Source organism: Gadus morhua, chromosome 20 (genome assembly GCF_902167405.1).
Source record: "Gadus morhua chromosome 20, gadMor3.0, whole genome shotgun sequence".
NCBI lineage: Eukaryota > Metazoa > Chordata > Actinopteri > Gadiformes > Gadidae > Gadus > Gadus morhua.
In genome coordinates, this window is record NC_044067.1 from 2,752,609 (window position 1) to 2,768,268 (window position 15,660).

The 15,660-nt window shown below is 52.0% G+C and overlaps 2 protein-coding genes across 2 annotated transcripts; both read right to left on the reverse strand.

The window, feature by feature from the left end:
* Positions 1 to 731: 731 nt before the first annotated feature.
* LOC115533052 (histone acetyltransferase KAT6B-like) lies at positions 732 to 7,391 on the reverse strand. The gene is made up of 6 exons (XM_030343245.1): positions 6,803 to 7,391; positions 6,064 to 6,354; positions 5,284 to 5,568; positions 4,599 to 4,697; positions 4,394 to 4,453; positions 732 to 4,195 (listed from the first exon to the last, which is right to left on the reverse strand). Exons 1-6 carry the CDS (start codon positions 6,900 to 6,902, stop codon positions 1,980 to 1,982), a joined length of 3,051 nt encoding a protein of 1,016 aa, XP_030199105.1. The 5' UTR covers positions 6,903 to 7,391; the 3' UTR covers positions 732 to 1,979.
* Positions 7,392 to 7,486: 95 nt separating this feature from the next.
* Positions 7,487 to 15,385, reverse strand: klhl6 (kelch-like family member 6). Its single transcript, XM_030343246.1, has 8 exons — positions 14,996 to 15,385; positions 13,820 to 13,985; positions 12,352 to 12,618; positions 11,822 to 12,004; positions 10,973 to 11,207; positions 9,475 to 9,677; positions 8,769 to 8,982; positions 7,487 to 8,408 (listed from the first exon to the last, which is right to left on the reverse strand). Exons 1-8 carry the CDS (start codon positions 15,247 to 15,249, stop codon positions 8,086 to 8,088), a joined length of 1,845 nt encoding a protein of 614 aa, XP_030199106.1. The 5' UTR covers positions 15,250 to 15,385; the 3' UTR covers positions 7,487 to 8,085.
* Positions 15,386 to 15,660: the final 275 nt, after the last annotated feature.

Consider the following 15,660-nt stretch of genomic DNA (forward strand, 5'->3'; position numbering starts at 1 on the left):
GTTTCTGAGCTGAATGGTTAGTTGGGAGCAGAAGGGTTGTGTAGGGAGGACAGACCTCCTTCCCTCATGTTTTGGGGTGTTTTGGTTTTTAGTCGGGGTTGGTTGATCGACAACCATGGAGTGTGATTCAATTTGTTTTGACCCACCTGGTTTGGTCAACTCACAGTAATCTGTCAATACTATGAATCTAGAAGGCCCACACTTGCCCGTGAAGTATCTGTATGTGGCGTGGAGGAATTCTGAAATATGATTTTAGATCAGAGGGTATTTAGCAGACGCTTTTATCCAATTTGTCAGAAGAAAGAAAAGCTGTCTGCAGAGTATTGTTCATAGAACAAACAATCTCTAGGTTAACCCATTCCCCATATACAACAAAGAAAGCTAAGATAAGATGCTATTTTAAGTGCAAGAACGTACAACATACAATAATTGTGTCCATTAAGTGCCAGATATGTATGCTATGGTATGAATATCATTGACTAGTGACTGAGGTTTCATAACTATGGTTATTTTTCAGCCTCAGAACGTCCATCAGGATCTTGCGAAAATATTCTCAAAGTATTTCATAATGGCCTTCATACCATAGACTGTATACAAGTGTCAGAAAAATGGAATCAGGATCCCCACGCCCTGAATACAACACTGTTAAACACTGCCCCCCGCTGTAAGGGAATGCACATTACAGATCGATAAAACACGAGAAGCAAAGAATTCATACAAATACAATCAAATGATTTTAGGTTAGCTCCAAAACATTTTATCATGAAACAGAATTTAACAAATATACGTAGCGTATTGGTTAAAAAAGCAAGCCAAAAAAAAAATAGAATCTGTTAGTTATATATCAAACTTTAAAAATAGTTAATCAATGTAATAACATGAATAATAAAATCCCCATTCTTCAATATAGGACACTTAATCAAACATTGATTTGACGCCCTATAGATTTTGTTTTTTTTAAATAATATAACTTAGTTACGAGTGCATTTGTTATAACCTTCAGCTATCGGTCAATATTGTTCTCATTAACTGTTTCTCATGCTCTTGCTGTCTGGGTGCTGAATATTCATTATTTAACTGCATATATTTAGTGTTCATGTAGAAATTTATGTTTTTGATTTGAATCAAACTTGTTGAAATGTACACATAATCTCAAAGAGCAGAAGCAAAATGATATTGTTAATCATAAAAACAAAATCAGGTCAATGATGTCATCTTACATAAAAAAAAAAATCACATTGAAATAATTGCTGAAAATGGTTCGAGAAAAACGAGGAAACACCATCCCCTGATGACAAGAACTGATCATTACAATTAATGTGAATTAAATGCTAAATTCATCTTGAAGGTAAAGTTGGTGTGGTAAAAAAAGTCCAAAAGGATTCTAAAGTTATTCATTAACTAAAAAACTAACAGCACACATAAAATACTGTATTGTTGTGTTATCTTCTATCAGACTAGGCGTGTCACTGGCCTGCTTATCAGTTTCATAAAGCAATATTTGACGTTTGACACACTGAAGGAGCAGACACAATAGAACCCAGTAACATGTTTGAGAACAAGATTAAGAAGAATTTCACAAGTTTGCTCTGGAAGGTGACTTAAACCCATCTCACTTCACTTAGACTGGATTTAGTTCTGCCCTACCCACCCTGACCATCTCGGAGTCGCATCCTCTCCTACCACAGCAACAGAGGTTACACTGTTCGTTGCGCATCCTCGTACACTTCAAAGCCTTCGACCCTGCTTTTACATGTTCAAGTTCGAAAAATAATTGTTTCCAACCATTGTGTGGACAGTGAGGCCTCTTTGCTAACCAGAACGGCTTCAGGACAGTCTTAACCGAGGGGCGGGGCAGGGGTTGCTCACGATTCAAGCACATAGTCCAGGTATCTCCAGCAGGGTGTGCCGGGAGGCTGAGGTCCTCAGAAGGTCCGGCCGGTGTTCCCCAGCGACCGTCCCCGGCCCAGCCCTCCGTCCTACTCAGCGCCGTCCTCGTTCTCCGCATCCTTATCTCCGTCCCTCGCGTCCCCCTCCTCTACGTGATTGGCAGGGAGTGGCCCGTCTCTCGTTTCCTCTCTGCGTCCCTCGTGTTGTCCCCCTGAGCCTTGCGTCCCTCCCCGCTCGGCGCCGCTGCCTCCGGGCTGCCTGCCAGGGTCCGGTCCCTTCTCAGGACCCGACTCCATCTCGGTCAAGCTGGTCTTGCCTCCCTCTTTAACCCCTTCTGCCTCTTCCACGTGGGCGTCGTCGTGAACTGTTGGCTGGACATTGTCCTCCTTTTCCTTCCCCTCAGGCGACTCCACGTCCAACTTCTTGTCCACCATGCTTGTATCTGCAATGGCCTCCCCCACCACGGCCTCAGAATACACGTCAGTCTCAGGTGTGGACGCTTGGAGGCTGGCCTCCCCTTTGTCTTTACCATCCTCTTCCTCTACCTCCTCTTCCTTTGGCCGCTCCGCGTCGTCCCGGGATGCTTGTGGGACGTCTTCTCTCTCCCCCTCAGGTGTCTTCACTGCTGGCTCGGCAGGAGGCGGCATCTGTCCCGCCCCGTCTCCTGCGTTGTCTTGTTGGTGTATCGTCTCATCTGACCCTCTGTCTTTACTTTCCTCTTCCTCTTGCCCGTCCGAGTCGTCGTGTGATGTTTGGTCTTCTCCCTTCCTCTCTGGTGTCTCCACGGCGGGCTCGACAGTAGGCGTCACCCGTTCCGCCCCGTCCCCTGCGTTGTCTTGGTGGTGTTTCGTCTCCTCTTCCGTGCTCCTATCTGTATTCCCCTCCCCCACCACTGCTTCAGAATCCTGGTTGGACTCCGGTTTGGACGCTGGAGAGCTCGCCAGCCCTTTGTCCTTACCTTCATCCTCCTTGGTCCCCTGTGGGTCGTCCCGTGCCGTTTCCTTGACATCGTTGTCCTCTTCTTCCTCCCCCCTCCCCCTCACTTCTCGGTCCGGCTCGGTAGACGTCTCTTCTGCGTATTCCTCCCTCCCGTCCGTACCCCTCTCTCCCGCCCCGGCCTCCGAGTCGCTGTGGCCATCAGGGGGGGGGGCCTTCTGTGGCGAGCTCACCCCCTGTCCTTCCTCCTCCCCGTCGTCTTCCTCTTCCTTCCCCGCCTCCCCTTTCTCCTGCAGAACCTCGGCCCCATGTGGAGCGCCAGCTACCGCTGCCTTCTCCTCTGACGGCTGGGTCACAACGTTCACCGGTGGTTCACCAGCAGCCACAAGACGCTCGCCACCGTGTTCATCCGCAGGACTGACCCCCGTGTCCTTCTTCTTCTTCTCCTCCTCCTCCTCCTCCTCCTGCTCCCCCTGCTCCTCCTCCTCCTCCTCCTCCTCCTTCTCCTCTGCCTCCTCCTTTTTCTCCTCCTCCTCCTCCTCCTCCTCCTGCTCCTCCTCCTCCTCCTCTGCCTCCTCCTTTTTTTTCTTCTCCTCCTCCTCCTCCCCTCGCTCCGCCTTGGAGGAACCAAGGAGGCTGAAAGGAGCAGGCCCCACTGCCTCAGCCTCCTCCTCCTCCTCCTCCTCCGCCTCCTTTTTCTTCTCCTCCTCCTCCTCCTTCTTCTCCTCCGCCTCCTCCCCTCGCTCCGCCTTGGAGGAACCAAGGAGGCTGAAAGGAGCAGGCCCCACTGCCTCAGCCTTCTCCTCCTCCTCCTCCTTCTCCTCCTGATGCAAGGAATCACGGCTGCCCCGAGGAGTGTGGAACGTTGGCTCAACCTTCTCTTCCTTAGACTTCTCTTCCTCCTCTTCCTTATCCCCATGCAAGGAACCACTGCTGCTCCGAGGAGTGACGTACACTTCCTCCTCTCTCAGTACGACCGCGGCGGGCTCTCGCGCCTCTGGATCTGATCTGTAGAGGTCTGCGTCGGCTGCCTGTCTGCCTTCCTCAGAGCCAAGATGGCCACCTACATCAGAGCCAAGATGGTCGTCTCGCGGGGTCATTGGCTGAGGAGCAGTTAAATCAGATTCAGACCCCTGAGCGGGCTCCACCAGGACGCTCACTGGAGGGTCGCCCGCACCGAGCTTCGACTCCAGGTCGCTTGGCTGCTGCGGATCTGGCAGCCTGGACTCTGAGGAGTGGACACTGACCCGGGTGGAGTCCCCACCGCCCCCGGAGTGGGTGGTGTTGTCCTCTCCCATGGGGGGGTGCAGCAGAGGCTGGGTGCTAGGTAGCGTGGCTCTGTTACCGTAGGCCTTGGAGATGTCCGACCCTGAAACCATACCATAAGAAGTTAACCTACCGACCCGATGGTTTCAAAAGGATGATAAACTTATTGTTTCAACTGTCTTTCAATTGGCCATTAAAGTATTGAATTATTCAAACAGGGTTAGGTTGAAAGAATTCTGAAATCTATATACGAAATCCGTATCTATATCTATATCCACACACAAATAAAAAATAATTATACCATTTGATCGTTTCATCGGTCGTGACTCGACGTCTTCAATACCATCGGACTTAGGGTTTGCTGTAGAAGTGAAACACGGGGATCAACACTCGTATTGTTGCATTGTGGGAAAACACGACCTGTACCTGACAGGAGATGCATGTGGGGGCAGTGTGGAGAGCATGGCGTGTTCCTTGCAGAGCACACCATGTCGAGATGTCTGTACCTTTGCTCCATCTCCAGTAGCCCAGGACGCAGCCCGCTGATATAACCACGAGCAGACAGAGCACCACGATGGCCACGATCCCTCCGGTTGGGAAACTGCCTGCAAGGAAACGAGAAAATGGGAGAAAAAGATTGAATTCGCAAGCACGAATCAGAGCTTTCTCTTAAAAGGGGACATATTATACCACCAGGTGTGAGTGAAAATCTGCGTCTTCTGACATCACTAGTGGGCGTGTCCACCTATATGTGGGACAGATAGATGAGCAACGTTTGCTTCAGTCCACTGGGTAGACTGGTAGACTGCTCTATCCAGCACACATTTAGGTGGACACGCCCAGTAGTGATGTCAGAAGGTGCAGATTTTCAAAACGGCTTGTAACGGCTAATCCCACTCTCACACCTGGTGGCAGAACATGCCCCCTTTAAATCACCAGCTTGTATTAACACAACAATTCCTCACTTGAAATCTTAAAAAAAAAAAAAACTTGTCTTCACAAGATCAACCCTTTGTTAACATTACCATTAGAACACAAATACATTCCGCTCATTCGCCTTTATTCTGAGAAATACCTGAAATGCCAGTGTTGCAAGTTGAGAAATGACGCGGTCTACGGTCGTAACTCCGGAACAATGAGGCCACATTCCATCCCCGCGATAAGCAGCGCGTCTCTTATCCCGGGCCTCACCTGGGTAACAATCTTTGGCCACGAACGTGCCCATCTCCTGGCTGACGGGGTTGCTGGCCAGGCAGGTGTACACCGTGTCGTCCTGGTCTCCGGCCAGGGCGACCGTTAGCCCCGCCCCCTTTGTCGCCACTCCGTCCACCGGGGTCCAGGCGAGGACGATGAGGGAGGGAGGCCCCTCGGCGCTGCACGTGAGGACGGCGCGGGTCCGCGGGGGGTCCGACTCGCCGCCGACGCCGCTGACCGTGCCGTTGATGAGGCAGGAGATGGTGGGCGTTGCCACCTTCTCTGCAGAGAGACGAACATGACCTCTGTTTGACACCCGGGGACGGTGATGGTAGGTAGCGGTCTTTAACTTTGATAAACGACGAATAAACACCGTCCTCCATGGACGTCAGGGCTGCTAATACATACTCTGGGTCTTATATTACAGGAGATTCAACGCTTTTTAAAACCAGAACAATATCTCATAAATGCAGACAGATTTAAGTGTTCCAGGATTAAGGGTTTCCAGGGAAGACCAAATGGAGGTTACACACGGAGCAGAGGTTAAAAAAAAAGGCGGTTCACTCCAGGAAGCTTCAGAACAATGATGTGATGACTCCTTATGAGGGGCTCAGGGAGTGGCTTGGCTTGGCTGAACCTGCTCAGTAACTTAACCGCCATCGCTTTTTATTCGCATTGCCTTAATTGTTTATCTTCTCAGGTCTTGCACCTGCATGTTAATTTGTATTTTTATTTGCATAGTAAAGTAGGCCACCATCTGTGAAGAAACACGCTTACCAATAACCACCACCTCATGCTGGGAGTAGTACTTCTTGTTGTTGATGGTGGCCTCCAGCTCGTAGGCGCCACTGTCAGCCAACCGGAGGTCCTTGATGATGAGGGAGGCCGCGTGCCAGTCCAGGACCACCCGGTCCCGGAACGTCTCTTGGACACTCTCCTCACTGCCGTCGAACTCCACTACTTTACGAGACTCTTTTTTCCACAGGATCGCGTCGGGGGGCCCCCGGATTTGGGGGACAAGCGTGGTTTCGGAGCCCCTGCGTCCATATTGAAGGGCCTCTACCGCGACTGCGGACGGGAACTATTTATTATGCATGCTTCAACAGGTTAGATCCGCTAATGGATACTTTAGTCATTCATCCCAATTATTCTACTATTATGTTGTTGGGATGACTCCAAACGATTGTAGTAAGAGTTCAGCTAAAAAAGAACGAAACACAATAACAGATAATGATAATGTCAATTCAAAATATGAGCAGGAGCCTAGAAGTTCTAGCGCAGCGAGTTTAATCTATCGTTTATGATTAATTATTAACTTCAATAGGTATCCAAAGCAGTGCTTCCAGTGCAACGTTTGTCTACGACACCCTCGTTAAACAAGCTGGGTCTACACACACTCTATCTCTCTCTCTCGCACACAAACACGCACACACACTCAGAAAACTAAAAGTAAAAGCTCACAGGGATTGGACCCCGGCGCCCCCCTAAGCCTCGGGATCAGGACGCGAAAACTCACCGAGAGTCAGGAGTAGTAGAATGGGACAGACCAGGAAATAGTGAACAGCCATTGCATGCAGACAACCCACCCTGACTTTCTCAGCGCCAGTCAGGTGCATCTGCTATGTTCTGCCGCTACGGTCCTGTGTGGTGATTTACGCATCGAAAGCGTAAACCATTATATTGGACTGAAAGCGACCTAAAAAGTCCGGCGCCAATGTGCAGGTAGGGTTGGAGGGATCGGACTCTGAGCCAGGTTAATGGTTTCCCAGAGGGAAGTGAGACCGTCCCACTGAGTGACGCGTGAAACCAGGTCACCTGAATGGCAGTCTCCTCAGGTGAGGATGTATGCCAGTCTAAACCTCTGATTCAGGAGACCCTGGGCTGTCGGAATTTTGGGTTTCAGAACTGCTGAACTTTATTAAATCTCCGATTGGTTGACCTTGTGAAAAGGTGCGTTCGGGCGCTTCAAAAGCCATCATTCTGCGCACTGGAAATGTGATCTGTGACGGAATTCCCAGGCTGTCTCTGCTGTTACTGCGCTTTGATTGGCTGAAGCTTAGTCGGTTAATTTGCATAATTTGGTGTATGCAAGTACATACTATTACAAAGCTTGAATAATGTATATAATTTACATATAATGTAGTTAGATTAATTTCTACACACGGCCAAAATTTCAAAGGGAATTGAAGACAACATTAAATATAAAACAGAGCAAAACTTTATTAACACATATATCAAAGTATTTGTCATTTCATATGTTGGCTTTTTCAACACGAACTGTAGGAAAGGTGACAATCATTCTGTATTCATTGGTTTTAGTAAAAACATAAACCTTAGAAGGACCAGATGAACAACTTTCTCCCCTACAATCTCTGGCTCACACTGGGGTATTGATCTCAGCAGATATTCATCTTACCTTCCTCTGCTTTTTCCTCTAGATAACACTGCTGTACACAATCATTTCAACCGCTGTTTACACAAACTCCTGAACACACACACACACAATACACAAACTGTACACGCACACACACAAACACATAATACACAAACTGCAAATGCACACACTCACACACACTACACAAACTTTACACACACTCTCAAACTACACAAACTATACACGCCCGCAAAAACACACACACACACACACACACACACAATGCACAACTTTACATGCACGCACACACACACACACATACACAAACTTTACACACGCACACACAAACTTTACACGCCCACACACTACCCCAACCAACAGCCTCCATAGATGTAACCCCGCCGCCAGCGCCCCCATGTGGTGAGTCACGGCGGGGGGGCGGTGGCGGCGGCGGCGGCGGGCGTGGCCGGCGGGATGCGGTGGATGTGTGTGTAGGACTTCATGAGCGTGACGCTGCCGTGGTGGGACACTCCGAGGGGCAGCACGCACTCCTCGGTCAGCACGCCGCCGGCCGCGTCCCAGCACATCACCGAGGAGATCACCTGGTTCCGGTCGTCCCGCCCCCCCGTGATGAACAGCTTGTCGTTGCACGCGGCCACGGCGCAGCTCGCCCGGTCGCCGAGGCGACAGACCAGCGCCCAGGCGTCCCCCGCCGGAGAGTAGCTGTACATGGCGTGCATGGCGCCCCCTGGTGGAGGGAGAGGAGGGACGGGGTTGATTTAAGTAGACATGCATGCTTGGACATGCGCGCTCTCTCTCTCTCTCTCTCTCTCTCTCTCTCTCTCCCTCCCTCTCCCTCTCTCTCTCTCTCTCTCTCTCTCTCTCTCTCTCTCTCTCTCTCTCTCTCTCTCTCTCTCTCTCTCTCTCTCTCGCACAGAAACAAACACACACACACCCACACACTAAAACACAAACATATTACGTACTGTGTGTGTGTTTATGTGTGCGTGATCTATGACCATCAGAGAAGCACGTCCCCATTGGTCTGTGTGTCTTGTCATGTATCCGGACATGGGCAAGGGGGTGGGGGGGGGGGGGGGTCACTGACCGACGACGTAGATGTGGTCCTTGAAGGCGACGGCGTTGATGCATTTGGCCTCCACGGGCATCGGGGCCCGGGTCGTCCAGCAGTCGGCCCCCGGCTCCCAGCACTGGACCACGTCAGTGGCCAGCCTCCCGCCGGGACCGCCCCCCACCACGTAGATCCACCTGTCGTAGCTCGCCGCCGCAAAGGAGCTCACGGCCAGCCGAAGAGGGGTCACCTGCAGAGGGGACGTGAGCGTGGAGCGTTGAGGGGGGTCCGTGTGAGTTCGTTAGGGGGCTGTGTGTGTGTGTGTTGGGGGGTACGTGTGTGTGTGTTAGGGGGCTGTGTGTGTGTGTGTTAGGGGTCCCTGTGTATGTGTTTGTCGTGATGAACACAGCAACGTTTGCTGCATTCATATGATGCTCTTCTAACCTGTGGCCACTCAAAGCTCAGCCACTAATTCACCTAATCATGCACACAAGCATTCATCCATTCATACACACATTCACACACGCATCGGCGACAGCTGGCTCGCCGGTAGCAGTGAGGGTGAGGCGTCTCTCTCAGGGACACCTCGGCAGTCTAGCTGGAGACTAGCTGGAGTCGGGGACCGAACCAGCGAGCTCCGGTTGCCAGACAACCTGCTAAGCTAGCGAAAAAAAGGTGACAACACAAACACGTTTCTCCAAGCCTTCATACACACGGACGACACGCATGAGAAGGACCCTACCTGTGTCCAGCAGTTGTGGAACGGATCGTAGGCCTCCACGCTCGTTAGTCTCTGGTTCCCGTCGAACCCCCCGAGAGCGTACAGCTTCCCCCCGTGGACGGCCATCTTGTGTCTCCATCGGCCACTGGCCAGGGGCTCCGTCCGGATCCAGCGGTCCAAGGCCCCGTTGTACTTCCACACCTCATGGGCCGTCTCCTTCCCGCCTGGGGGGGCCGGGGGACAAACAGGGAACCCCCCACCGTCACTAAGCATAGGAGCCTGTCTCTCGGTTGTCGGTTTGCGGATAAAGAAAGTGTGATTCTTGTAAAACTGCCACAGAGCGTAGGAGCCTGTCTGACGGAGAAAAATGAAATGATTCTAAAAAATGATTCAGTGCGAAAATCTCCCTCTGGGCTGTTATCACAGGATACACATCGGCCCACTTCCCCACAGGCCACGGCGCACGTCACTCTGTCACTGGGTTGGGCAACGAAAAGTAGACCAACGGTCTGCGACCACAGAGAACAGCTCCCTCGTCTCGCTGTCGCTTCGATGCGCTGGGAAAATGTTGGCAGGCAAACACAAACAAAAACAATCCCTCCCCAGTGAGGCGCGACTCTGCACCACGTTTGTCCTTGGACAGAACGAGCCTGAGAACACCTGGGCTGTGCGGCGGTGTGGACGTCCCCAGTTAAACACCCCTGGGTGACAATGTTTTCTAAATATGTCCGCTATGTTTGGTTTGGTGAATGCACAATGGTTGAGATAACGAGGAGTAGGGAGGATCCTTTGAGCAAAAACAACGGATGTCTTCTATGGTACGGCAGGATAACACATGACGATGTTGGTTGTGGTTCTTACTCATACTTCTAAGGCCCCGTTTACACGAGGGCGCTTGCGGGTAAAAACGACAAAATATTTTATCGGAAGTGCCTTTCGTTTAGACGGTGACAGCGTTTTTGGGGCATGATAACGCATAAATCTGAAACCAACCTCCAGAGTGGAAAAGTTGAATACGCTCCGCCGTAGCGTTTCAAACACTGCTCAGATCTGCTCACATCGCGTACGCGTTGTCACATACATGTGCCAGTACAAGGAAATAAACAAACATGGCAGATTATTTCCATGCGTCAGACCTTCAAGCTGCTCTGGCAGCTCTAACAGGAGTCTTTCCACGAAATGTACAGGATATGTACAGATATTACTGAACAGCGAAGGATCTTTTTGGTTTTTGCGGCACGGATAAGAGAAGAAGGAAGATTCTACGCATGCGCTCAGACATGGCGGTGTTGTGTGATCGTGTATCACAGCACCACCTAGCCGCCTGGCATGCATACCCAATCAAATTCCACACACTTTTGCGTCACCGTATGCACGCAGATTTAGCTCCCGAAAACGCTCGTCTAAACGCGGAATAAAAAGTGAAGACGCGACGCCACTTTTGCGTCTTCAGTTCAGACCGTCATCGTGTAAACGTAGCCTAAGTCTAGATCCTAGAGATGCTGCGAGTGACTCTCACCTGATATGTACACTTCCTTGCGAAACGTGATGCAGGCGAACTCCACCCACTTCCTTCTCTGTGGCTCCTCCCCCTCCGTCAGCGGCATGCGGGCCACCTCCAGGCGGCTCCGGCGCAGCGGGTCCAGGCAGGTTACCGTGGAGATGAACCTCTCGTCCCGGGTGCAGCCCCCGATGATCATGAACACCTCCGAGAGGAAGAGCTGCATGCGCGGCTTGGTCCGCTCGGAGACCACCTGTCCCATGACGACCACATGACGGTCACATGACAGTCACATGGCGCTCACGTGACGGTCACGTGAAGACCACATGACCACCCCATGACGACCACATGCTGTGACATGACGTTCACATGACGGTCACGTGAAAACCAAATGACCACCCCATGACGACCACATGACGGTCACATGACGCACACATGGCGCTCACATGACGGTCACGTGAGGACCACATGACCACCCCATGACGACCACATGACGGTCACATGACGCTCACATGACGTTCACATGACGGTCACGTGACGACCACATGACCACCACATGACGGTCACATGACGCTCACATGCCGGTCACATGCCGACCACATGACCAGCACATGACGCTCAGATGACGGTCACATGATATCAACATGACCACCACACGACGGTCACATGACGACCACATGAAGGTCACACGCAACTATTTACAAAGTCAGCAGTTGAGAACTTCTCTGAGGTGAGTAAATGCTAAATTGATATAATTAATGTTTTATTGTAAGTCCTTTTGGATAAAGTAATGTGTCACTGCTCACTGCCCTAAATGTGAAAGTAAATGTAAAGTGTTGCCCACGACGAGGTGGAGGGGGTCCTCACCACGGCCCCCAGCAGGTGGTAGCAGCGGGCTTCCTGTAGGACAGGAAACGCGTCGACGCAGCGGCGAATCAGCTCGTCCGTCTCCACCGTCGCCACAAAGTAGGCGGGCTCCAGCAGCGGCAGGCGGACGTGGCGCAGCATGGCGGCGAGCAGCGGCTCGCGCTCGCTCAGGCTAGCCCTCACCTACCGGGAAAACTGACGTCTGAGAAACGGCGCTAACACGACCAAACTCTACATCTATGTGGGAGGTCACTTCTAAGACGTTATTTCTCCAAGTCTTATAAATGCAGCCAATGGTCACCATGTCTAAAATTTTGAAAGAACCTCAGTTTGAGCAATATGATGTCTAAGGTATGGTCTTTATTGCGAACAAACTCTGCGTATTCACACAGAGTTTGGTTGCGTTAAAGTGCCATTTCTAAGACGTCAATTCTAAGACGGCATTTTCTAAGATGCGATTTCTAAGATTCTAAGATTTCCAAACAGCGATTTGAGCTTGTCATTTCGCTGAAGCAGTGGCCCGTACTCACCCAGCGCATCAGCGCCTCGAACACGCACTCCTCGCAGGTCACGCTGAGGTCGTCGCGGCTCAGGGCGCTCTCCAGCGCCTCCGCTGGCAGGAAGTGGAACTCCTCCTGCAGGATGACCCGGGAGAAGGCGAGGACGATGTAGTCCAGTGACCGCGTCCTCAGGGCGGTCAGGTTGTGGCTGTCGGCCAGACGCAGTACCCCCACGCAGCTCTCGGCGTGGAGGGACGTGGTCAGGAAGCCGGCGCAGGCCTCCACCACGCGCATGAACTGGTGGAGCACGCACGCACACGCACGCAAAAACACACACACGCACAGATTTAGGCGTCTCAGTCAAATACATGACACGCACATTATATTATGTGTAAATGTAAACATACACACACATAGGCCCACACACACACTGTTTCTTACACACACTGCCACAGAGACACACACACGCACGTACACGCGAACATACACACACAGATGTAGGTGTCTCAGTCAAATACATAACACGCGCTGCGTTTTATTTATAAATATAAACACACATAAGCGCGCACACGCAATCACACACAGACGTAGATGTCTCAGTCAAATACATAAAACTATAATGCATATAATGTATAAATATTGACACACACACACTGTGCCTTACACGCACACACAAACACACACAGATGTTGGTGTCTCAGTCAAATACATAACACCCATTGTGTATTATCTATACATATAAACACACAAACACACACTAAACAAACCCTCAACACCTCACAGATGCACATCCTGTTGTGATGCCCTGCCCAGCTGCGCAGAGGTTCCAAGGAAAAACGATGACGATTTAACGTAACGTGTGACTTTCACTTCCCCGTAAAAATTAAAAAATAATAATTAAATTACATGTGGAAAAAGTGGGTATCAGACACTCCTGTCTGATACTGCGGTAGGTAGGAGCCGACTGGGGTGAGAACAGCCTCTGGCGCTCTAATCAACAGCCAGCAGCGGCCTGCGAGGAGAGGAGAGAGGGAGGGGGGGGAGGAGAGAGGGAGGGGAGAGGGAGGAGAGAGGAGAGAGGGATGAGGGAGGGGGGAAGAGAGAGGGAGGAGGAGAGGGAGGGGGGGAGGAGAGGGAGGAGGAGGGCGATGAGGGAGGAGAGGGAGGAGGAGAGGGAATTGGGAGGAGAGAGGGAGGGGAGAGGGATGAGGGAGGAGGAGGAGGAGAGGGATGAGGGAGGAGAGAGGGAGGGGGAGGAGGGGCGAGAGGGAGGAGGAGGGGGAGGAGGGGCGAGAGGGATGAGGGAGGGGAGGAGAGGTAGGAGAGAGAGTGGGAGGGAGGAGAGAGGGAGGAGGAGAGGGAGGAGAGAGGGATGAGGGAGGAGATGGAGGGGGAGGAGAGAGGGAGGAGGAGAGGGAGGGGGGAGGAGAGGTAGGAGAGAGAGTGGGAGGGAGGAGAGAGGGAGGAGGAGACAGAGGGAGGAGAGACAGTGCCTCACCTGGAACTGGCTAGCCGCCTCCAGGATCCTCTGGACGTTGGCGCTGTTGATGAGGGCCTGGCTGGTGTAGGTGTAGTCCAGCAGGCAGCGCATGGTGCCGCTGTCCAGGCCTTTGATCTCCACCTGCTTCTCATGGCTCTCTCTCAGCCCGCTGCAGAACATGGCCCTGCAGGCCAGGAGGGATTCTCCACGTGTTACAATCGAGACCCCGCGTTACGATCTAGACCCTGGGTTACAATCTAGACCCTGTGTTACAATCTAGACCCTGTGTTACAATGTAGACTGTGACACATTACAATCTTGACCCTGTGTTACCATCTCTAGACCCTGTGTTGCAATCTAAACCCCGCTTTACAATCTAGACCCCGCTTTACAATCTAGACCCTGTTTTACAATCGAGACCCTGTGTTACATTCTAGACCCCACAATCTAGATTGTAACGCGTGTCACATCGAGGGCTCACATTACATCCAGACCCTACGTTACAGTGGGACCCCGAGTTACATTGACCCTGCTTTACAATACAGCACCCGCGCTACAATCTGGCTGCTCTAGGGGTTACCAATGTAAGGCAGCCTTGGGTTTTTGTGGAGAAGTGTGTGTGCGTCTGTGTGTCAACACCTGGGTCATTTGTGTGTATGAATGTCCATGTTTGTTTCTCTGTGTGTGTATATTTTTTTTTGTGTGTGTGTGCGAGTGTTCGTGCAAGTTTCTTTTTGTGTGGATGCGTGCGTGTGTGTTTGTCCATATGTGTGTGTGTGTGTGTGTGTGTGTACGTGCGCCTGTGCCTGCGTGTGTGTCCATGCGCCTGTGTGTGTGTCCATATGTGTGTCTGTGTGTGTGTGTGTGTGTGTCCATATGTGTGTCTGTGTGTGTGTGTGTCCGTGTGCCCGTGTGTGTGTCCATATGTGTGTCTGTGTGTGTGTGTGTGTCCGTGCGCCCGTGTGTGTGTCCATATGTGTGTGTGTGTGTCCGTGCGCCCGTGTGTGTGTCCATATGTGTCCATGTGTGTGTGTGTGTGTGTGTGTCGGTGCGCCCGTGTGTGTGTCCGTATGTTTGTGTGTGTGTGTCGGTGCGCCCGTGTGTGTGTCCATGTGTGTGTGTGTGTGTCGGTGCGCCCGTGTGTGTGTCCATGTGTGTGTGTGTGTGTGTGTGTGTCCGTGCGCCCGTGTGTACCTGAAGTAGTGGCTGGCGGCGGCGAGCACGGCCCGGTGACAGGGGAACAGCTCCCCCTGGACGCAAAGCGTGACGTCCGTCAGCTCCCCGCCGGCCCGCAGGGTCTCCATGCCCCTCTGCAGCTCCCCGGGGAGCCCCCCGTCCTCCCAGCACAGCTCCCCCGGGGCCCCGTCGTACTCCCGGGCCCCCTCCAGCCCCGCGGCCTCCTCCCCCGCCGGGGGCCCGTCGGTGGCCGTCTCCAGAAGCTCGCTCATGGTCAGAACGGCGCCTGTCCTCCAGCCGTGGCCCCTGTCACACCAGCATCACAGCAGGAGGGTGAGGGCCATGTGAAGGCGCCCGGAGAGACGCAGCGCTGTCGATCAGCTCACCGCAGGGGGGGGTTCGAGACGGGCTTCCTGTTTACCGTGCGCTTGCTTCCTACTCATTTCGTAACACGCCGTGATTGGTGGGGCTGACGCTCGTGGCGTTGATGAGGCAACAGTCGCGTGCATGATACTTCCTTTTTTGAGAAGCCAGACAAAGCAGCTCACGCCTGACACTGAGTCGACTTCTCCCCGGCTGAAAGCCTGTATTAAGAGAAGTTTAAACTGTGGCTAGCAGATCCGCTGGACACAATCCAAACACTGGGGCACATTGAGTGTATATATTACAGAGACATGTAAAGG

Bases quoted from the DNA above. Each gene is read 5' to 3' on its own strand.
- LOC115533052 (XM_030343245.1), bottom strand. From the start codon at position 6,902: ATGCACCTGACTGGCGCTGAGAAAGTCAGGGTGGGTTGTCTGCATGCA. The intron at 5,569-6,063 runs GTAAGCGTGTTT...GTCTCTCTGCAG, and splicing joins GCATGAGGTGGTGGTTATTG to AGAAGGTGGCAACGCCCACC. The intron at 4,698-5,283 runs GTGAGGCCCGGG...GTTTCCTTGCAG, and splicing joins GGCCAAAGATTGTTACCCAG to GCAGTTTCCCAACCGGAGGG.
- klhl6 (XM_030343246.1), bottom strand. From the start codon at position 15,249: ATGAGCGAGCTTCTGGAGACGGCCACCGACGGGCCCCCGGCGGGGGAG. The intron at 13,986-14,995 runs GTACACACGGGC...CCTGGCCTGCAG, and splicing joins GCCGCCAGCCACTACTTCAG to GGCCATGTTCTGCAGCGGGC. The intron at 8,983-9,474 runs GTAGGGTCCTTC...TCCCCTCTGCAG, and splicing joins TCCACAACTGCTGGACACAG to GTGACCCCTCTTCGGCTGGC.